Raw genomic sequence first — 21,789 nt, forward strand, 5'->3', positions numbered from 1 at the left:
CGGTGCCCCCAAAATGTTACTAAAAATTCTATTATCGTACTACATATATTTTTAGCAGGTCTTTCTATATCATGGTTACTTAAAATAACTCCTCTACAGAGTTCATGCGTTACAAGCAGTGGTCACATTTGGCAGCTGACAAATTTTTGTAGGAATGCTTTTTTTTGTTGTGGAAAGGATGAGGAAGGCCTGGCATTACAATACAAGGATAAGAAACTAAGCGAACTAGATCAAGGTTGGATGTGAGTTCATTGTGTTCTTGATTCTCAGAAAAACTGTATGGTCATTATGTGTTCAACTATAAACATATCCACCTTCATAGATACCAACAAGACCCAAAAGTAAATTCACAAAGAGAAAAAAACTCAAACATTCCATGGTAGATCCGACAATCAACTTTATAATTAAACAACATACTTAATTCACATAATAAGTTCATGATAGTAATATGTACAAATTCCAATCTGCCTATTACAAAACCGCCATATGTCTAGGTATTTATGGAGTATTGAATACACACATACACACATGCCCCATGATTATTGTAAATAAACACACATATACACACATGCAATGGTATGGTGGATATAGTAGTACATGCCTATACACACATGCCTTGCTAGTTATGGAAATATATGTATACAAACCATGATTATTCCACAAAATGCATGCGATGCAACTATATATCTATATATTATTGTGGAGCAACCATTCATGAAGGCCTACTCTCAGGTGTGGCTAAGAAGCTGCTTGTGCCTTCTGCCTCCATACCCATCTGATTGAAGAAGGACACTGACGATGCGTTGGTCATTGGATTCCCAAATAGAGCTCCATTCATATGAAGTCCAGCACTACCCATGCCTGCCATGGGCGGCATCATGGGTGGCACCGACATGGAGCTCGCACAAGTAGTGGAGTAGAAGGGTACTGCTGGGTCCATGGTGAAATCTTGTAGGATGGGATATTGCATTGGCATTGGCATGGGGATACTACTCTGATCAATCCCAGCATAGGCCATGGCAATGTCGTAAGATGATGGCGCAGGTGCAGGCACCTTCTTGATCCCAGTGGTCTTGTGAAATACACGACAGACCACCCACTCATCCTATGTGAATTTCATATTTATAATGGTAGAAAAATTAGATTATGTCAAGCAAATAGTAAAGTAATATGCATGGATGTATGAATGCTAATGCTACTACCACCTTGGAAGCAGATGAAGATTTCAAGGTGGCAGTGGAAGTTGTGCTTGATGTAGGGCAAGGGAGTCTGTTGTTGCCTTCGAGCCTAAACTCGTGCATGACCCAGTTGGTCTTTGCGCCCCTAGGAGCCCGGCCCTTGTAGAAGACGAGAGTCTTCTTCATGCCGATGATCACCGGTGGCGCTACCCCTCCTGTGACTCTATAGATCTCTTTGTCCTTGCCAGTAGCCTTCCAATAGCCCGCCTCTGTGGCCCGGTTTGCCCTCATACCTGTTGGGTACTTGCGGTCCTTTTGGTAGAAGAAGTACCACTCGTTCTCTCCCATCTTTGCCTTTCCTGCACCATACAATTCACACATCATTAATTCACAACTCATAAGCTTGCATCCATGATCCCATGGACCAACCAAGGTGCATTTGTACAGAGTGTGTATGTACCTGGGAGTTCCCATGGCTCTGTCCTGTTGAGGTCGACCTCTCCAATAGCGATGCAGGTGAATCCCCTTTGGAACACCTTGGGTGTGAGGTAGAAGGTGATGATCTCTTCATCTCTAGGGTGGAATCGGAACCCTGGAGGTAGCTTGAGGCTATCGCCGATGCTCATCCCCTGTGGCTGCTGCTGGTCTCCCATGGTTCCCTTGGTCCTTATTAAATTATTAGGATCACCAACAAGTAAGAAAACAATAATACTAAGCAATAAGGAATATGTTGAGTACTTAGAAATTAAAATGACTAGTGGCATACATGTACAAACACTTCTTAATCTGCTAGACGATCAATTCAGATCCCTTAGCTAGATCTCTAAGTGGTTGTAGCCCAAGTTACTATGTTGCAATTGCCTAGGGACTGCAGTGTCTTAAATAGGCTAGAGGCATGTCGTAGCAAAGCCACTTGTTGCAGAAGCCTCTCCACGACTCCTCTCCCCTTTTTTATCCGATGTTGTCCGTTTCTACTAGCAATTGGAAGTTTGTTCTTTCCAACTATGCCACGCTTGTCCTTACGCACCATATATACAGACACTTTCGTGCTGGTGCCACGACTGCTAAAAAGGTTGGTGCCTCACCATCACAAAGATCTTTGCATGTGTGCCTGCTGTGATCTCCTCCTGTTTGCATGCCTTGGTTTGTGATTCCAGTAGACATAAATGCTGCTCATGCATCCCACCCCCCAGCCATCCACGAAGCAATATTACATGGTCGGTGGCATGGCTAACCTTTGTTGAGAAGTGCACGCATGAGCTTCTGCTCTGGCTATCGCAAGATCTTTGTGATGCAAAGGAGGCTGACTAGTGCGGTGTTCACGCTGCTCGCATTGGGGCTATGTGCATCCATTTGGGACAAGACTAGTGACGGGTCATCGTGATCTTGTTGGTGATCATTGCAGAGCATCGTGTTTTTCACTCAATCGGATTAGGTGTAAAGAGTATTTATTTGTTGTGTTGTATCCATGTGTGCATGTGTTGTCTATTGTTGTGAATGTAGACACCTGATGTATCTATGTGTGCAGGACGATGTATAGCGAATGACTCATCACTATCAAATTCCCACGTGTAGCTTTATGCAAACATGCTCAAGATTTCCTTATAAACCAGCCATGGAAACAATGGGCAGCCAGTTAGCTGTTGAGCTATTGTGGGTAGGCGGTGTTCAGGCTAATTATTTGAGTTCTGAAGAAACAATTCACCATATAAAATCGAACACTGCTCTGAAGCTAATTATCTTAGCCATGATTTCTACAAGATTGCCAATTTGTTAAAGCAATCCATTCCTAAGTGCTAAATATTATCTTTATCACTTGTGCTGCACTTCATTCTTTAATCATCTGGCTCTTGCTTCTGTAGAGATGCCTCAATTTTATGGTGGAAGCTAGGTACTTACCATTGAGTTTTGTCCCTGTAATTAGTGATGCGTCATAAGTAGACCCGTCTCCAATATTTCCGCATCACTATTGATGGTGTTTCCTTTATTTGTTTCTCACGTAGTGTGGGAATATACTAGACCACACCACATACTAGACCACACCACGTGGATCGTATGATCCTCTCATTTTTTTCCTATAATATACATTCACATTAAATTCTAATTTAATAGTAGCTACTCAAATGGAATAGGGGATTTTTTTTTAAATCTCCCACGATAGCACATTCTGGCGATATTAAGAAGTTGTCGTTCTTGAAAAGATCATCAAATTCGAACTATGATTGCACAACAATATTTCTTTGAAAAGACCTTCAAAGTAAGATGTCACTTACATACATTTTGACAATATTTTTCAAAGATATGTAAATTGCTTACGTAGAATAGAAGATACCAACATAAATTAGTAAAAATGATCAATTGACTTGCTAAAGTTGCCTATCACTAATTACGCAATAAATATACATCTATCCTAACACAGTTATTTCCATCATCCTCTAATCATATCATCCAATCTATCTTCAGAATATATCAACATCAATATCACTTAACTAAACTCAGATGAGTCAAGCAACATGTTGTAAAGCATGATCAGTCCAAAACCATCCTCATAAAAATTGCATCCTATTTAATATCAACATCAATACCACTATGTTTAAATGGTATATTCTTTCATGTGAGAAAATACATTTTACTGTACTCTAACTGCTTATAAATTTTGTAAAAATTGCTTATTGTTTTACAAAATGTTGTTTGAACATCTAAGTTTAGTTAAGTGGATGTTGATGTTGATATTCAAAAGATAGATTGGATGGTATGATTGGAGTACGATAGAAACAATTGTGTTAAGATAGGTAGATGTTGATTTTCATTTGGATGCTCGATTTTGAAACGGTGATCCTTTTCGTATTTGAACTGATATGCATACACATGTCTATCCGTTCTCTTTCTCCTCAGCATGTGTCACTACTAGATGAAGGCATATCATTACCGGGTGAAATATAGCATTTGTACCGGTTATGCAACCGGTATTGCACTGAGACTAACAGTCACACAACATTAACACCGGGTGCACGATCTGTAACTACAAGGACCATTTAATATCGGGTGATGTTTCCGTCTAAGCGTCACACGTCTAAAAAATTAAACAAATATTCCAAACTCAGAAGAGGTCTGGACACTCGCAACTCATGCAAGGATTGGAACACGTAAGCTCTTGCCTCGCGCGTACCCTCCTTACCATCTTAGCTACACAGAGGTTGTGATATTGAGAGATATACTTTCCTTTTGAACTAACACTTAGAGGACCCTTTAGTACCGGATAGAAATATATTTGGACAAGGCTCCGAGCTAATTAGCTATATCAAAAAGAAAAGTTGTTTCTATAAAGTATTTTCCAATAAAAAAAGATGGTTGTATGAATAGCTTATAATACGGCCTGCTATAAATTAGCTGCATCCACTTAAAAAATTGTCTCAAGTACAGTTTTATGTGTCAATGCTTTCCACTTACCCAGCTTTGTTTCAACAAATTAAATATAAAACTAATATCGATATAAACATGTACTCGTCTAGCACCGAGTTATAGTTTTCTTGCTACTCCATCTTTAATGTTTCAGACGGAAACAAACATCATCCGCAAACACACACACAAAAAAGGCACTGTGAGAAGACATGAATGGATCGGAGTTCTAATAATTCAGGGGAAAAAAGATATAGCCTTCTAAATAAATGTCTCATACACTTAAAATAGGGAGCACCGGCAAATATTAAGAGTCACACGTGTGACTGGCAATCAAACTATCACATAGGATGGAACAATAATTGTTTTTTGCTGGAATAAATTTATTTTGTTGCTAGAACAATTATTCCAACAATAAAAAAATTGTTCCACGTTGAAAAATGTTCCAAAAAAGTCTTTAATGTTTGCCACAAGCTTATTGGGCCAATCTAGCTTCTTAATTTCGGTCCAATTAAGACCCAGAATCACCCGTGATCGCTTCTGCGACTGGTCAGCGCGGGGTAGCGCGTGTTACCCCTAATCGCGCCCGGAGCACCACACCATTTCAGCCCATGAAAGTGACACCGACGATGCATAACTTGCCCAATCCATGTGGCCCGACCCATACGGCCATACCTCAACTCGTGCCTCTGTATATAACCCCCACGAATTAGGGGTTACCGCTCACTCTTTGCATTTGCGCCGCCTCCGTTCTCAATAGTCTTCTCTCGTCCTTGTCAAATGTATATGTAACACCATCATATTAGGGTTACCTCTCACCTGCCGCATTTGCGCCGGCCGCCTCCGTTCTCAATAGTCTCCTCCTCTCGTTCTTGTCTTTGACCTGGTGCACGAGATTTAACATTTGATTTGTGATGTTTTTCGGAAGATTCAGTGCGCAAGATCGACCTGACCTTCAGCCGCTGATGCTTGCTAGGAGGGTTTACAACGGTGGTGCTTGCTGGAGTTACTTTGTCTATCCGGTAGTACGTGATATTTGACTTATTGATTGTGTTGTTTTTACAAGAGTTTTATCCTTCTCTTATATGAGATCTCGCCTCCAGCTTGGTGTATTTTTTAGTGCATGTTCATCCGGTGCTTGGCGCGACAGATCTGACCTCCAATCGGTGGATCTTGTTAGAGTTTTCGATGCATGCATGAGCTCTGACGGCCGACGGTGGGGCTTGTCGGAGAAACTTTGCCTATCCGGCCGGTACGGGGCTTGTCGGAGAAACTTTGCCTATCCGGCCGGTACGTGAGATCTTGGCCTATTAATTAGCTTGTGTTTTAAGAGGAGTTTTCTTTGAGAAATACATGACAACTCGGGTGCTCATGTGTCATCTCGATCGATTTGGTAGTTCAGCAATATCACTATTCCTCTTCTAATGACTTGTGATTTTGTCTGTTATCCGTTATTTTTCTTTCTTTTTGTTTTGTTGGGGGAGAAGATCTTAGTTTATTTTTCACGTTTTTGCCTATTCGCGGGCTTGTCCTTGAAGTCCTGATATGCAAGGTAGTTTTATGGATATCACACTCTCTGACCTCCTATGGATTTATCAAATTTTTACTAGTGTATTATGGGTATGACACACCCTTCCTCAAAATAAAAAAAAACTCCAATAGTAACCTTTCAAACCCACCAAATACTCAATAGAAGCTGCCTCTGTTATATAGATCTTAAAATTTATTCTAATTACAACAATAACTCTCACTAAGTTATAATAGAGTGCTCCCTAGAAACCTCTAGTAATGGAGGAGAGTATTTAGAGCACTTTAGCAGATCCTCTAAGAAACCTATTTTAAGTTTAGCGAGCAAAAAAAAAAGCACTCTAGCAAACTCTCGCTAGATCCTCTGCTTTGGGGAGGCCTCCAAATTCTCTTATCCATCAATTCATTCCTAAGCGGTTTTTGGGAGCCATCTATTAGAGCATCTCCAATAGTTCCTAATTTTTTCTCCCTAAATCTTGTTGTTTGCCAACTCCCCAAATATGTATGGAAATGCAAAAAAGAGTCCATCTCCAAAAGTTTCCTATTTTTACTTCCAAAAAAATGAGAAGTTGTGGCCCCACAAGGTTAATTCCGCGGGAAACTTCCATGACCGACAGACAGGAGCTTCTTGCAAGTCAGATTGCTAGCGATTTAGGGCACCGGAGGGCTCAAAATTTGGGGGAAAGAAAGAGGACGACAATGGGGTTCCGTTTTACATCTTACTTGCGCCGGCAATGCACTGTGGAGGCCGGAATCGATGCGAGAAGAAGTGGTGGCGGTCTGATTTGTGTTGAAGCAGGGGTCCAAGTTCCATCTCATTCGGCTTCTCCATGGGCGGCGAGATCATGTGGAGCTGCCTTAGGTACATCCCACATAGGTGGGTGCTAGTACCACCAGCCCAATTCAATCGATCGAGGCGACACGAAACAACAGATCATGATGACTGCGCCGAGGTGCGACAAAAAAAAAGCTGCGGTAGCCCGATCGGGAGGGGTGGAGGCGTCCGTATATTTACAAACAAGACATGCCGATTTGTCAAATTGTTAGCAGATAGGGAACTTGGATGGAAAACTATCTTAAAGTGTTTTTTTTCTTTTTTTTAGAAAACTATGGATGAGGAAGAGAGATAGGGAATTATTGGAGATGCTCTATCCAGTTAGGATTTAAAGCTATAGCTAGTGTGAAGCAAAATTGGAAATCCTAAAAATAGGGCAACCCCCATTTAATATTTCGAAAGTCCGATTTAGGACTTATTGGTCGAGCGTTATTTTTACCAGAGGTGTATTTTTTAGCTTAGCTTTCTAAACTTGAGATAGAGAGCTGTTCAGAGGGTCGGCTGAGTAAAAAAAGATTTTTTTCTTGCAAAAAATTTGTGGACATGATAAACGTTTTAAAATATCCCAAATCTTTCCAAGGAAAAAACAAAGTAGGCAGATTTCACCATTCCAGAATGCATATGCACATGCACTCTTCAGATTAACGAATATTTTTCTTTGAAAAAAAGATTAACGAATATTACCTTCATTAAGAGATCAGACTGATGGCTGACCCGTCTTTTTTTTGGTTAGTTTGATCCATGCCACTACAATTTTTTAAAATTGGATTTCATGTTGAAATCCATGCCATTGAGTGACATGATTTTCAACATGAAATCCAATTTCACAGAGTTGTAGTGGCATTAATCGAATTTTCTTTTTTTTTTCAGATACCAAGGCTCCCAGTTTCCTCGGGGGAAGAGGCAGCAGCAACTGCACGAGTGCACGACCCCCCACGAAATCGAAGTGCCCGCCGCGCGCGCGTGGGGGCGTGGCGCACACCTCCCCCCGCGCTCGTCAGTCCTCACCGTTCGGAGCCTCTTCCCCGGGTCGGCTCCGCCCGCCCGGCAGCCGCCGCCCGCCGCCGCAGCATACGCCCGCGCGTCTCGCATCCGGTACCTGCCACCGGTGTGGAGTTGTTGTTGGTCTGGGTTGGGGATTTCTAGGGTTCGGTCGCGGCTATCTATCAGCGCAGCGGCGGCTCGATCGATGGGCCTTGGTCCCCTGATTTGATCCGGATTTTCGCAGGTTTTGAGGATGGTGGGGGTCGGGGTGGAGCCGCCGGCGCCGCCCGCGGAGGCCGCGGCAGGGCTGCCGCCGCGCAGGCTGAGGCCTCAGGGGGCCTCCGCCAGGCGCTCCTGGCCGCTCGGGTGCGGCCGGTCCCCCGCGGACCCGCCCGCGGCAGGCGGTGGTTTGAAGGTCGCGGATGGCGGCGGAGCGGACGAGGTGGTCGCCGCCGTTCCGCCTCCGGCTCGGAACGGCTCCCTGCTTCAGCGGCAGGGCTCGGACGAGATGGACGAGGCCGGCGCCCGCGGCGCCGTTTCACCTGTGGGGCGGAACGGCGCTCTGCCTCGGCAGCAGGGTCTGGATAAGGTGGAGGCGGCGCTCGCCCCCGCGCAGAGCGGCGTCCCTCCACGGCAGGGGCGAAATAAGGTGGGTGAGACTCTTGCTTCTGCAGCTGTTTCGCCTGTGGCGTGCAATGGCGCCCTCCGGCGTATCCTGCCTGAGTCAGGCCTGGAGAAGGCAGGGGAGGCTGGAGGCAGGGGGGATAATGGAGAGGCACAGTTGTTGGATGATGCACGCGTGCTGGCATTGGATGGTCAGGAGGGGAACAGGTTGGTCAAGGTGATGGCACCAGCGGTGGCGGTACCGGATGGTTGTGACATTGTTGGTTCTGGTAGTTCTGCGCAGAACGGTGGTGAGAGGTGTGGTTTGTTGGTGGCAGAGGGAGAGGCGGGGAGGGAGGAGGTTGCTGGTGATGGGGATGTCATGGAGATAGGAAACGGAACAGGTGGTGGTGAGTTAGAGAGGAAGGAAAATGGATTTGCAGGTAGCAGAACAAAGAGATGCTTGACGCCTGCTGTGAATCAGCTTCCTAAGAAGAGGGCAATCGCAGCCGAATGCAAAGTTTCACCTGGCTGCGAGAGGACTGCTGTTACCACAAAAAAAAGCGGAGTTCTGGAGGTCTCACCTGCACACGCATTTCGTCCTGGCTGTGGGAGGGCCACTTTTACCGCCACAGACAGTGAAGTTTTGGATATGCAACCCATACGCACATTTCCTCCTAGCCGTGGGAGGTCCGCTCTTACTACCACAGGCAATGGAGATGAGGATACCAGCGGTGATGCCTTGGCGGCAATTCCAGTTTCAGGAGGGGCTGCTTCTCGGACATTAGCACTAGATGTCTCAAATGAGAAAATGGAAAGTAAGAGATTGGTGGATAAAGGAAATAGCAATGCTCACAGCAGGGATCAAGTTTCAGATGATTTTGTAGGTATTGAACAAGATGGCAACATGCAGCGAAATGTTGACACAAAATCTGCGCCCAGGAATAGTTCCGATGGGAAGATGAAAGGGAAACTCTCACAACGTGAAGGGCGGCAGGTAGCACGAGTAGTGGTGGATGATAAGATGAAAAATAAAGTTGAAGGAAGCTTGCATGGAAGTACTCTTAAGACACCTTTGAGCGACCCCATTGGTGCAAAGACAAAAGGAAAGAGGTTGGAGAGTGATATGTTGAATGTGGCGTTGCTTGGTAATGCTGGGGGAAAGATGCAAACTAAGACTTTGAGCACTAATAAAGAAGTGGTGTGCTCAAATGTGAATATAAAGCAAAATAAATCTGCTCGTAAACCGAACAAGTTTGGAAAACATGTTGCAACTAATGAAATCGAAGAAAGTGGTGATATGAACCTTATCCCTGACCAACTAATTGTACAAGCATTGATGGCTCCTGACAGATGCCCTTGGACTCAAGGAAGGAAATCTATTGCTAGTGTTTCCAAGTCGCTTGCTCCTAGGAACAAACTTAATGGAAAGGATGCTATTCCAAGAAAATTACTTATAGGAAAAGTGGCCTCTCGTGAATTGATCAACGATGAGACAATGGAGGACAATGACGACCCTTACTTGGAAGATGACGGCCCTAACTTGGAAGACGACGACAACTCCAAGGCGCTAGTTGTGTGTGGAGAAAAGCGAGACATATGTGTCATGGTTCCTCCGTCTGTTCCTTCTGGGTCACACCACAAGCAACTTGGGGACCATGATGTATATGCTCGAAGCAAAGTTAGAAAGTTGCTCCAATTGTTCCAGGCGGCATACCGAAAGCTTACACAACTCGTGGAACAGGGTAATCGTGATCTCGGAAGGGTTGACATGGAAGCAATTAAGGCTTTAAAGAAAGACCCTATCTATAACAAGCCTGGGCCCATTGTTGGCAATATTCCTGGTGTTGAAGTTGGAGATGAATTTCACTTTAGAGTTGAGTTGTCGCTGGTTGGTCTCCATCGCCCATATCAAGGAGGTATTGACACTACGAAGCTGAATGGTGTTCCTATTGCTATAAGTATTGTTGCATCTGGAGGCTATCCTGACGAATTGTCAAGCTCGGATGAACTAATATACACTGGCTCCGGAGGAAAGGCTGGCGGCAATAAACAAGGAGACGATCAAAAGCTTGAGAGGGGTAATCTCGCCCTGAAGAATTGCATAGATACAAAGACCTTGGTTAGAGTGATTCATGGGTTCAAAGGCCAAAGTAGAAGTCAAGTAGGTCCTTCTAAAGGCAAGCAAACTTCGACATTTATTTATGATGGGTTGTATCAGGTGTTAGAATGCTGGCAAGAAGGCTTGATAGGCGAGAGGGTCTTCAAGTACAAGTTACAGAGGATTGCAGGGCAACCAGAATTAGCCCTACACATAGTCAAGGCGACAAGAAAGTCCAAAGTTCGTGAAGGTCTTTGTTTGCCTGATATATCTGAAGGAAGCGAGAGGATACCCATATGTGTCATCAACACAATTGATGACATGAGGCCAGCACCATTTAAATACATCAACAAAGTCATATATCCAAATTGGTATGAGAAAGAACCTCCAAAGGGTTGTGACTGCACAAACGGCTGCTCGGACTCTATTACATGTGCTTGTGCAGTGAAGAATGGAGGGGAAATCCCGTTCAATTCCGATGGTGCAATCGTCGAGGCCAGCACTCTCATATATGAGTGTGGTCCGTCGTGCAGGTATGCCTGTGCAAATACTTTAATTAACCTAAATAGCTGTCAACTTGACATAATATTTATTTGTTGTTATTTAGTTGCCTAGTTCTTTTGAGTTTTGAAGTTAACACATTTAAATTTCAAGCAAGGGGGAAATTTTCCCATTCACTTGAAACTTCTATGTGATGTAACGTTAAGGCTGACGGCTGGTTTTAGATCCAGGTGATAATGAGACACATTTTGAAACATTAGGAACAGCAGAAGGTGAACACATGAAAGATTCTCTCACAAAGTTTAGTTGTTGTGCTGAAGTTAGCTAGATCTTGACAACAAGCAAATGTATTGATGCATGCCAGACAGTTAGCATCAAACTGAGTTAATAGTCCAGCTTTATATGCAACTGAGCTAACCAAAATGTCAACCACTACTTGCAGGTGCCCGCCAACATGCCACAATAGGGTGAGTCAGCATGGTGTCAAAATTCCACTAGAAATATTCAAGACAGGTAAGACAGGTTGGGGTGTAAGATCCCTCAGTTCTATATCTTCAGGCAGTTTCATATGCGAGTATTCCGGCGAGCTCTTGGAAGATAAAGAAGCTGAAAAGAGACAGAATGATGAGTATCTATTTGATATTGGTAGTAATTACCATGATGAAGAACTTTGGGAGGGACTAAAGTCGGTCGTTGGTGTACAATCTACTACCTCGTCCTCCAAGACAATGGATGGCTTTACAATAGATGCAGCTGAGTGTGGCAATGTCGGACGATTCATCAACCATAGTTGTTCACCGAACCTCTATGCCCAAAATGTTCTCTGGGACCATGATGACATGAGGATGCCGCATGTCATGCTTTTTGCTGTTGAGAATATCCCACCACTACAAGAGCTGACCTACCATTATAATTATACAGTCGGTCAGGTCCTTGACGAGAATGGCAAGGAGAAGGTTAAACATTGCTATTGTGGCGCTTCTGATTGCTGTGGCAGGCTCTACTGAGGCAGACTGCTGTTAGAGTTTTATGTGGTGAACACTTGTGCCATGGCACCGCGGTACCCTTCATTCATCGGTTCATCTTGTACTTGCGGGCATTGTAATATTTGCAAGTTAGTACCCCGTAGATAAAAATGCAGATGAATTTTGTAGAGATCGAGCTGCTCTTGCTCTCCCTCTCATTTTGACATCTTGTAGGAAACATTTCGGTCCATTGTACTGGGCTTTAAACATTTAAACATTGTAGAAAGCATGCTGTTGTCTGAAATATTCAACACCATGATGCATGGTAGAATTGTGCAGTAACGGGTGATGTAAGCATGCTGTGGTGTTATGTTTTCGTAAAACTGATGGGTGATATTGCAAGTCTTTCATAGAACTGATCCACTATTATCTTTACAGCATGTGCGTTGTTGAAATCAAACCAATTCGTATCAATCGATGCAATTAAAGAAATATAGTACCACTAGGTGAGGCAATCTTTTTCTTATATATGGACTCGCATTTCAATTCCAATACGTCAGTACTCGTCACATTGAATCTTCGTACACATGTACGGAGCATTAAATGTAGTTGAAAAAATAACCAAATACACAGTCTAACTGATTAACACGAGATGAATCTTTTAAGCCTAATTAATTCATGATTGGACATTATTTGTCAAGTAACAACGGGTATTATTTGTCAAGTAACAACGAAATGTACTACAGTACCAAAACCCAAACTTTTTCGCCATCTAAACACACGCTGAATCGTTTCCACATCCTGAAAACTAGGAAGCAGGACGCTTCGCAATTTCCTCTCTCATAACTGCAACCAAGCTTCATTTGAGCTGTAAATAATTCAATATATTAAGAAGAAAAAAGGTGGGGAAAGAGCCCCATGTGTTACAGACAAGGTTTTGTAACCCGCCCGATGCAAAGACACAATTATTCTTTTAAAAGAAAAGAAAGACCAGACCAACTTAAACAGCTGGTGGCACTAGAGGGAAGGGTAAGAAACCCCTCGAGTCCTAGCAGAAGACCATCGCAGAAGGTCATCATCTATGGTAGATAAGACCTTAGGCAAACCAGGAGAAATCCTGTCAAACACACAGCGATTGCGATGATTCCAAATAGAGCAGGCCCTTAGAATGATAAGATAGTTTAACCCTTTTCGGGCCAGCCCTTCAACTCTCCCAGTCCCATCTGCTCCAGACCACCAATCATCAGGATAAATCATCCTACTGGAATTAGGACCTGCAGGCCAACTTTTTGCAAAGTGCTAAACGCCTAAACCTAACTTGCCAGGCAAAAACACAAGAGACTAAAAGATGGTCAATTGTTTTATCTTCTTGGTCGCAAAGGTAGCTAATCGATCAACTGTCCAGCATTTCTTATAAGCAATCGTCCACATAAAAATTTGCATTTGCCGGACGTCCAGCTCTTCAAAATTCTTTCACAAGGTCTAAAACTGTGGCCCCAATAAATAGAGCTTCATAAGCAGATTTAACTGAATACTTCCCAGTGGCGGAGAACTACCGAATGTGTGAATCTTCAACATCAGGCTGCAGCTCAGCAGCTCTACATTGGAGAGAAGGTCCAACAAGGTGAGATACTTAGCCAGGAGAGTAAGAGCCCCTTGTTTATCAGAGATCCATCTTTCATTTGTAAGGGCATCATACACCGTTTTCTTCGTTCGAACTGCAACTGAGCCAAACAGGTGAGGGAAAAGGGAAGGACTGCTCCAAGCTCTGACCAAGCAGCCACCTATCAGTCCAAAAGAGGGTGTTTTGCAGCCCACGACTTACTGTGGCCCTGCAGCATGATTATCAAGAAGCTTAGGCAAGCTGAAAGTTTCTAGTGGTCCTGCAGCGTGGTTTCTCCTGTCCATTTGTAGGGAACACTGATAGTGTTATGTGGATAGTATTTTTTTCACGAATCAATCATACAGCAGGCTGGTCCTAACGGTTTACCTGACAATAATTTCAACTGAATATACAGAAGTACTTCTTCACTTGAACCTGCTGAACACACGACACTACCTTCAGCATGCATGCAACAAATGGACAACGCTAAGGCAGGCAAAGTTGAGCATTTCTTTCTGAATATTCAGCAGGCAACAGTGGACTAACAGTGGAACAAATTCAGTTCAGGCACTTAATTACATATGCGAAAAAAAGTTTGATTTCAAGTGTCAGAGCGCACTGGCAGGCTAAAATGCAGCAAAATGCAAGGGCATTGTATCCTTACTCAGGACTTGCACTAAATCACTGATTCTGACCTTTTGGGTTTCCTTTGGGTTTTCCCAGTTTAACCGGGGACGGCTAGCCCAAGACCACAATAAGGCCCAAAAAAGCCCAAGGCCCGCCAGATAAGCCCTCCCTATCCCTTCGGCAGTTCGGCCTTCCCTTCCTCGCAAGCTCTCCTCTCCTCTCCTCTCCTCTCCTCTGCCATGGCGCTGCTGTTGCCACCTCCCGCCCTCTCGCCCAAGCCCCCCTTCCCCTCCGCTCCCCGATCAGCTAGGCCGCCCCGCGTAAGATGCACCAGGATCACCACCGACACCGCAAGCGTGTCCTCCCCTCCTCCGGCCTGGGCGTCTTCTCCCTCGACCTCGCCGGCGGCGTCGGACGGCGCTGTTGGAGGGAAGGGTAAGAAGAAGAGGAGGCCCCACAAGCCGAGCTTCGAGGAGCAGGCCCTCCGACGCTGGTCCGCCAGGGCGCCCTCCCCGCGTGCCTCCGTGCCCTGGGAGCAGCCTCAGCAGCAGTCGCCGCCTCCGCCGCCGCTCCGGGCTGACAGGGAAAGAGGCTCAAGCGCGACGTTGCGGTCCATCGTGGACTACTTAGCTGGCGGCTCCTCCGCCGATGACAGCGAGCGAGAAGAGAAAGGGGCGGGCGACACCGCCGCGGTCCGGGCGGAAGCGGCGCGGGACAAGGACGATGGACCACATTTCCGGCCGAGCTATCTGCTTGGGAACAAGCCGGTCTCCGCGCCGTGGATGCACGGTGAAGAATCAACCAATGAACAGTGGGTTTCCAGTTCGGTGGCCGAAGGGGAGGAAGGGGTGGGCATGGATGACATTTCTGATGATGAACTGGGCTCGGTGGAAGGAGATGATGAGGAACTGGACCTTGGTGATGAGCTCCTTAACGGGAGTTCAGAAGAGGAATGGTATGAGGATTATGCCGTACCGACTGCGAATTCTTCCTATGGGATGGATTTGGTAGTGGACAGAGGTTATAATGTTGGTGGGTCTGATAGGAGTATGAGGCCGGGTAGCGTAAACAGCATTGTTAAAACCTTGAGGAGTTCAATGGAGGAAAGTAGTCCAAATGTCACAATTGAACAGTCTAATGCGGAAGAATTTGTCCAGAAGCTGGGCCCTGTGCTCCTACCATGGGAAAGGGAGGAGGAAGATGATGAGGCGTTCGGTGGTGGCAAGGCGGGGAGGCGCAGCAACACTGAGCTGGCAGAGAGGACTATCCCAGAGCACGAGCTGCGGAGGCTCAGGGATGCGGCATTGAGGATGAAGGAGAGGATAAAGGTTGGACCAGGAGGGGTTACTCAGGACATTGTGGAGAACATCCACAGGAAATGGAGAGTGGATGAGGTGGTTAAGATGAGGTTTGAAGGCCCTCCGAGCCTGAACATGAAGAGAACTCATGATTTACTAGAGGTGCCTAATTTTATGGTTCATTCATATTTATGTGCAATTTTTTCAATCCAATAAAAAATGGTTTGCATTTATGATCTTGCTTTTGTCAATCAGGATAGGACTGGAGGAATTGTTATCTGGAGGTCAGGGAGATCAGTTGTGTTGTATAGGGGAATGAACTACAACCTTCAATGTGTGCAGTCATATGCGAAATTTACAGAAATTGATTCTGATAAGGACGTTGCTGATGCTAATAGTGCTGTACCGATCCATGGAGGTCACAACTCGCATAAGTCAAGGGCAGATGGTGTGAAGCGATCAACATCTACAGGCGATTTCTCTCTAGAACTAGAAGCCACACAGGCATTTGATATTGATGCCTTCTTGGATCAGTTGGGACCACGGTACAAGGATTGGTCTGGTCGCAGCCCTATCCCTGTTGATGCTGACTTGCTTCCCGGTGTAGTACCTGGCTACAAACCACCATTTAGACTACTTCCCTACAAGATTAAGAGCACTTTAAGAGATAAAGAAATGACAGCTCTACGGAGGCTTGCAAGGCAAACTGCTCCTCATTTCGCTCTAGGTATTGGAGTTGTATCTGAATTCCTTGCTTCTACCAAATATTACTCAATCTTCAATTAATTTGAACCCTTTGTATGTACTTGTCGATGGACAGGGAGAAACAGAGAGCACCAAGGCTTAGCTGCTGCTATGGTTAAATTATGGGAGAAAAGTGCTATTGCAAAGATTGCCATTAAGAGAGGGGTCCCAAATACATGCAATGACAGAATGGCGGAAGAAATCAAGGTAAAGCTGTATAAAATTTCAGTGCATGTCACAGTTATCTTGGCTTAAAGCTTGGGGTCGTTTGGTCGTCTCCTTGGCGCAAATGTAAATGTTTGTGAGTGCCTGAGCGGTGCTTTTTCAGGAGCCTGGTGTGGTCTATCTAGACCAATGTACTCTTTTCTACCTTAATGAAATTACGTGCAGTTCTCCTGTGTTGTTCGAGAAAAAAATTATTTCAGTGCATGTCACAGTTATCTGTTAGCTCAGCTGCACGCTTATTATATGATTAAGTAACTTCTGAATCTGATAACTCTATATGAGGATAACCTGCTTAAAATCATATAAGTTTGTTTATATGCATCTATTCTGCTCTTGCTCTACTATCTTGTAATGATCCAACCTCTGACCATTGCATCCTAGGATTTGTCTCATGCTTAGCCATGAAAGTATGGTAGCTGAGGAAGCAATGAGACATAATTTTGCACAGAGCACTGTAGACCATCCATTAATTGATATTTTGCTGTATATATATTTTTTTTTGCTGTTCCATGCTAAATTTTCTCCTCTGGTTTGTCTGAATCATCTAATTACCTACTTTGATTGATTGCCACACATGGCTGATATCAACTTCCAAATTTTGGTCATTGAATTCTTGCTGCATATTGCACCCCGTGCGTTTTTTGAGTCTGTGTAATAAAACACTTGCAGAAATTGACAGGAGGAGTGCTCGTGTCGAGGAATAAGGAATACATCATTTTCTACAGGGGCAATGATTTCATAACACCTAAAGTAAGGCAGGTCTTGGTGGAGAAGCAAGAACAATCCATTATTCAACAGGATGAGGAAGAGCTGGCTCGGCTTAAAGCATCAGCCTCAATTACAAGCATCCCCAATGAATTGAAGGGCCCTCTAGTTGCTGGCACTCTTGCAGAAACCACAGAAGCAAAATCTCGATGGGGAGACTCGCTTAATGACAAGCAGAGGGAAGAGGACATGAAGCGTTTGGCTTTGATGAAGCACACCTCTCTTTTGAATAACTTAAAGAGAAAACTGATTTTAGTATGTTTTTCAAAATCTCTACCTGGAACAAAGTTTCCTTATTTCAGTTTTCATTGATTCATATATTACACTCTCTATTTAGAAGATGTTATTGCGACCATTGTGCATAATAGTTATATATTTATATTAATTTAATTCTTTTGTACTTTTAGGCAAAAACAAAAGTTGCAAAAGCAGAGAGGGCTTTAGCAAAAGTTCAGGAATTTCTCTCTCCGGCAGAGCTTCCAACTGATCTGGAAACAGTTACAGATGAGGAGCGTTTCCTATTTCGCAGAATCGGCCTCAAAATGAGGGCATTTTTGATGCTTGGTATTGCCGATCCTTTTCACTATACAGTTGCAGTAATGCATTATACTAGAATTCATGAGATGAACATCTGATGATCCACATCTATTTACTAAAATTTCACAGGCAGACGAGAAGTCTTTGATGGAACTGTGCAAAACATGCACTTGCATTGGAAGCATAGAGAATTGGTTAAAATTATTGTGAGGGGAAAGAGCTTCGCACAAGTGAAACATATTGCAATCTCTCTAGAAGCTGAGAGTGAAGGTGTTCTTATTTCACTTGACAAGACAACTAAAGGATATGCAATCATTTTCTACCGGGGTAAAAACTACAGGCGCCCCCAAATCATGAAGCCTAGGAATCTATTAACAAGGAGACAAGCACTGGCGCGCTCTATAGAGCTCCAAAGGCGGGAGGTAACTTCACTGCACTGTGAACTCTGCTCTTCCGTTTTTCCTTTATGTGTAAGTTGTATTTACCTCTTATCCACTGGATGGGTTGAATTTTCAGGCGTTAAAGCATCATATCTCAAGTCTGCAAAACAAGATCTGGAAATTGAATACACAACTTGTAGGGCATTCGGTTCCTTGGCTCTTTTTTCTTTTTTTTTGGAGCAACTTCGGTTCCTTGGCTCTGAGTTTTCTTATACTCTCTTGTTCAACTCACTTGTGATAATACCTTTTGTTTGTTTACCATCATCAGGTACAGATGAAGGCGGCCAAGGAAAAAGAGGATTCAAAGCTACTTCAAACAGTTGAGGATGATCTGTCATCAGATGATGATGATGTAGAGGTATGGATAATATATGAGGCAAGAGCATCAAATACTTAGATTGCAGCTTTCAAGTAAAAAATACTTAGATTGTAGAAACAACCTCCTACATGAGCTCGGAGATTGCTTTTTCCACCAGCAAGATATTTTGTTATAGCTTTATTTTTAATCAAGATGTTCCTTGAGATATTTATCTCAAGGTCTTTTACTTGCCAATGAAAGTTGATAGGAGATGCTTTGATTCCAGGATGAAGGGGAGGAGGCCTATTTACAAACTTACAGCAGCGACGAAGAAGAGGATGCGGATGATGATTCCAATGAATATCTTTGAACCAGTGTGGTTTTAATCTGTTTGTGAGAAAGCGTGACCGGGAGAAGGCAAAACTCAAGGAAGATGTACCTGTGCATGGCTGCAAAATTCAAGGAAGATATACATGCGCATGGCTGCAATGCTTCAATGCAGGTAAAGCATCGGGTCCTAAATGTGAGGTGAAATCTAGGGTCCATCTTATAACACACCTAGACATGGTGACTCAAGTCCTGACAGCAACCTTGCTTTGGTGGAACCAAATGAGGCTGGAACTTCACTCTGGCACTGTTTGCAAACAGTTGCCCCAGGTTGTGCTGTCTATTGCTTGCCGGTATTCTACAATTTGATACGGTCTCCATCAAATATGCCCAAGCTGTCTATCTATGCTGTGGAAGCATTGGAGTTGTAAATCTTCCTTCCTCTTGCCTGTATCTTACTTAGTACCTCCTGTAATTCATTCAGTGTTGTCTAAGTCTGTTCTGCGCCTTGAGGCATCGCCAGCAATTCATATACTTATTTCACGAAGAGAAATATTGCGAAGGTACAAAGTGTAGCTTAGCAATTGCCTTGATCTGATGGTAATCTTTTTTTAGATGAATAATTTGTATTTATAAGGGTAAGTGTAAATGCGTATACTTGAGCTTCTATGTTTGTACTGTTTTTGAAAAAAAAAAGAATTTGGTCTGAACTCTGAACAGCAGTTCCATTGCGCGCGATATCGACGGGCACAGCAGCACAGCAGTCTCCTGGGCGTTTCAAGCCCGTCTAGTTTCGAGGCCGTACTTTCCTTGCCAATGAAAGTTGATAGGAGATGCTTTGATTCCAGGATGAAGGGGAGGAGGCCTATTTACAAACTTACAGCAGCGACGAAGAAGAGGATGCGGACGATGATTCCATTGAATATCTTTGAACCAGTGTGGTTTTAATCTTTTTGTGAGAAAGCGTGACCTGGAGAAGGCAAAAATGAAGTAAATGGACTCACCGCGTCAGCAATGTTGTCAATCAAGTCGTGGAGGCTACAGCCTGGAGTACTAATTATCGGCAATCTTGCAGAGGTTAGGCTGGCATTTGATGGGGACATATACAGGGCTGATGTCGGGGGGGGGGGGGGGGGGTGTCTTGAATTTGGATGGCTGACAAAAGAAATCTGACAATTTTAGAGATAGATAATAATAACATTAAACTGAAGTTGGAATTGGAAAAGGAAAGCACATTAATTATCTCAAACTGCATACACAAAAGGATTTGCATTTGATATCAAACTGAATGCCCAAAAGGATTTCCATTTGATCTCAAACTGAATGCCAAAAAGTATTTACATTTGACCTCAAACTGAATACTCAAAAGGATTTACATTGAATGATTCTTGCTTGATTTTGATGTGGATGTATCACCCAGAAGCATGACATGAATATCGTCTCTCAAGCGTACAGCCGTATACATCATCCGGTAGCCTTTACGATAAGAGTGGTTTAACACATAGCAAGAAAACGCAGTTAAGGCGTATGGAATAGCATTGTCTTTTCTGTAAAAAATTTCAGCAGGGATTTCGAAATATTCCTTGCAGTGCAAAAGAAGTCTACGTGGAACATTAACATTTCGAGAACCATGAGAATTCCAGTAACAAGTCAATAAGATAAGTGTGGCTCTTATTTAAAAAAGGGGGGAAAGAGATAAGTGTGTTTTTTGCATTACATAATATAATATCAAATGAGAGCATAAATAATTTGCTTCATATTCACGGCCCGGGGGCGCGGCGGAGGAGTCGGAGAAGAGGGGAGGGCGGTGGACGGAGTGGATTGGGGCGAGGGGGACAGCGCCGGCCGTTGGGCTGCGCGAGGGGTCGGGGGGGGGGGGGGGGGGGGGGGTCGCGTTCGAGCGGATTGGGCGCGCGACGTTGGCGAGAACAACCCAGGAGATCACCGTGGGCGGCGGCGGCACCAGCCGCCAGCCGCCAGCGATCGCAGGGAAGGGCGAGTTCGCGTGCGTGCGGCTGCGGGGAAGGCGGTGTCTCGAGGGCCTGGGACGTGGGAGGTGTGGCCGCGTGCGGAGGCGGCAGATCGAACGAAGCGCAGATCGCAGGCGGCAGGACGACGCGATCCATTTGAGCAGGACATATAAGAAGTCCATTCCGGATTTCCGGGATACATGTTGGATCAAGAAATGCATTGTTCAGTGCGTTCTGTTTTCTGAAAATTTAAGAAAACTCGGGTCTCACTTGCATGTCTGCTTGTTCAAGTTATCATAAGCACATCACTGCTTTTGTGGCGTGCCCTTCGCGAGCTGGAGGAACCTCCGCCCGGCGCGGCTCCTGCCCGCAAGCGCGACTGCGCAAGGCGGGAAGGGTGCAGGCGTGCAGCAGCCGAGCAGCCAGCAGCGCACGGCCGCACTCGCACGGGCACGGGCGCACGGCAAGCCCTGTTGCCGCGTAGGTGTTAGCAACCCCTTTCTTACTCCAACAGAAATGACACTGATATAGAAGCAGTTAAGTTCGGAATACAAATTTGAGAGAAATAGAGCTCGGGATAGGATAGCAAAGCAAGGGATCGGAGGATGAGAGATACATCAGAGACTAGCAGATAATCTAGACGAAGAACAGTAGAGGAGTAAGAGACTTGAGGAGGAAGATGAACATATTTTCTTTCTGATAATTGATATCCTCTCCTGAGCAGTCTCTATTTCCTTTATAGTCCTCGGCGAATTTTTCACCCTTCACGGCCCACGGCCCATGAAGCAGCCGGCCCAGACATGGGGTCCTAACATTCCTCCCTCCTTCAGCTTCGGCTTGCCCCCAAGCCGATATGATGAAA

The 21,789-nt window shown here is 44.6% G+C and overlaps 3 protein-coding genes across 3 annotated transcripts; 2 read left to right on the forward strand and 1 right to left on the reverse strand.

Moving 5' to 3' along the window:
* Positions 1–485: 485 nt before the first annotated feature.
* LOC120696036 (NAC domain-containing protein 92-like) lies at positions 486–1,820 on the reverse strand. Its single transcript, XM_039979200.1, has 3 exons — positions 1,639–1,820; positions 1,206–1,537; positions 486–1,105 (listed from the first exon to the last, which is right to left on the reverse strand). Exons 1-3 carry the CDS (start codon positions 1,802–1,804, stop codon positions 713–715), a joined length of 891 nt encoding a protein of 296 aa, XP_039835134.1. The 5' UTR covers positions 1,805–1,820; the 3' UTR covers positions 486–712.
* A 3,566-nt stretch (positions 1,821–5,386) lies between these two features.
* Positions 5,387–12,505, forward strand: LOC120677551. Its single transcript, XM_039958708.1, has 6 exons — positions 5,387–5,463; positions 5,554–5,599; positions 5,681–5,829; positions 7,810–8,047; positions 8,168–11,160; positions 11,571–12,505. Exons 3-6 carry the CDS (start codon positions 5,774–5,776, stop codon positions 12,133–12,135), a joined length of 3,852 nt encoding a protein of 1,283 aa, XP_039814642.1. The 5' UTR covers positions 5,387–5,463; positions 5,554–5,599; positions 5,681–5,773; the 3' UTR covers positions 12,136–12,505.
* A 2,008-nt stretch (positions 12,506–14,513) lies between these two features.
* On the forward strand, positions 14,514–19,624 carry LOC120677559 (CRM-domain containing factor CFM3, chloroplastic/mitochondrial-like). The gene is made up of 9 exons (XM_039958716.1): positions 14,514–15,783; positions 15,877–16,348; positions 16,442–16,572; positions 17,260–17,610; positions 17,763–17,919; positions 18,022–18,314; positions 18,409–18,468; positions 18,601–18,690; positions 18,917–19,624. Exons 1-9 carry the CDS (start codon positions 14,563–14,565, stop codon positions 18,998–19,000), a joined length of 2,859 nt encoding a protein of 952 aa, XP_039814650.1. The 5' UTR covers positions 14,514–14,562; the 3' UTR covers positions 19,001–19,624.
* Positions 19,625–21,789: the final 2,165 nt, after the last annotated feature.

Source organism: Panicum virgatum, chromosome 2K (genome assembly GCF_016808335.1).
Source record: "Panicum virgatum strain AP13 chromosome 2K, P.virgatum_v5, whole genome shotgun sequence".
In the NCBI taxonomy this organism is placed as follows: domain Eukaryota; kingdom Viridiplantae; phylum Streptophyta; class Magnoliopsida; order Poales; family Poaceae; genus Panicum; species Panicum virgatum.

Bases quoted from the DNA above. Each gene is read 5' to 3' on its own strand.
- LOC120696036 (XM_039979200.1), bottom strand. From the start codon at position 1,804: ATGAGCATCGGCGATAGCCTCAAGCTACCTCCAGGGTTCCGATTCCAC. The intron at 1,538-1,638 runs GTACATACACAC...TGTATGGTGCAG, and splicing joins AGAGCCATGGGAACTCCCAG to GAAAGGCAAAGATGGGAGAG. The intron at 1,106-1,205 runs GTGGTAGTAGCA...AAATTCACATAG, and splicing joins AATCTTCATCTGCTTCCAAG to GATGAGTGGGTGGTCTGTCG.
- LOC120677551 (XM_039958708.1), top strand. From the start codon at position 5,774: ATGAGCTCTGACGGCCGACGGTGGGGCTTGTCGGAGAAACTTTGCCTA. The intron at 5,830-7,809 runs GTACGGGGCTTG...TTTTTTTTTCAG, and splicing joins AAACTTTGCCTATCCGGCCG to ATACCAAGGCTCCCAGTTTC. The intron at 11,161-11,570 runs GTATGCCTGTGC...CACTACTTGCAG, and splicing joins GAGTGTGGTCCGTCGTGCAG to GTGCCCGCCAACATGCCACA.
- LOC120677559 (XM_039958716.1), top strand. From the start codon at position 14,563: ATGGCGCTGCTGTTGCCACCTCCCGCCCTCTCGCCCAAGCCCCCCTTC. The intron at 17,611-17,762 runs GTATGTTTTTCA...TTGTACTTTTAG, and splicing joins TAAAGAGAAAACTGATTTTA to GCAAAAACAAAAGTTGCAAA. The intron at 18,315-18,408 runs GTAACTTCACTG...TTGAATTTTCAG, and splicing joins TAGAGCTCCAAAGGCGGGAG to GCGTTAAAGCATCATATCTC.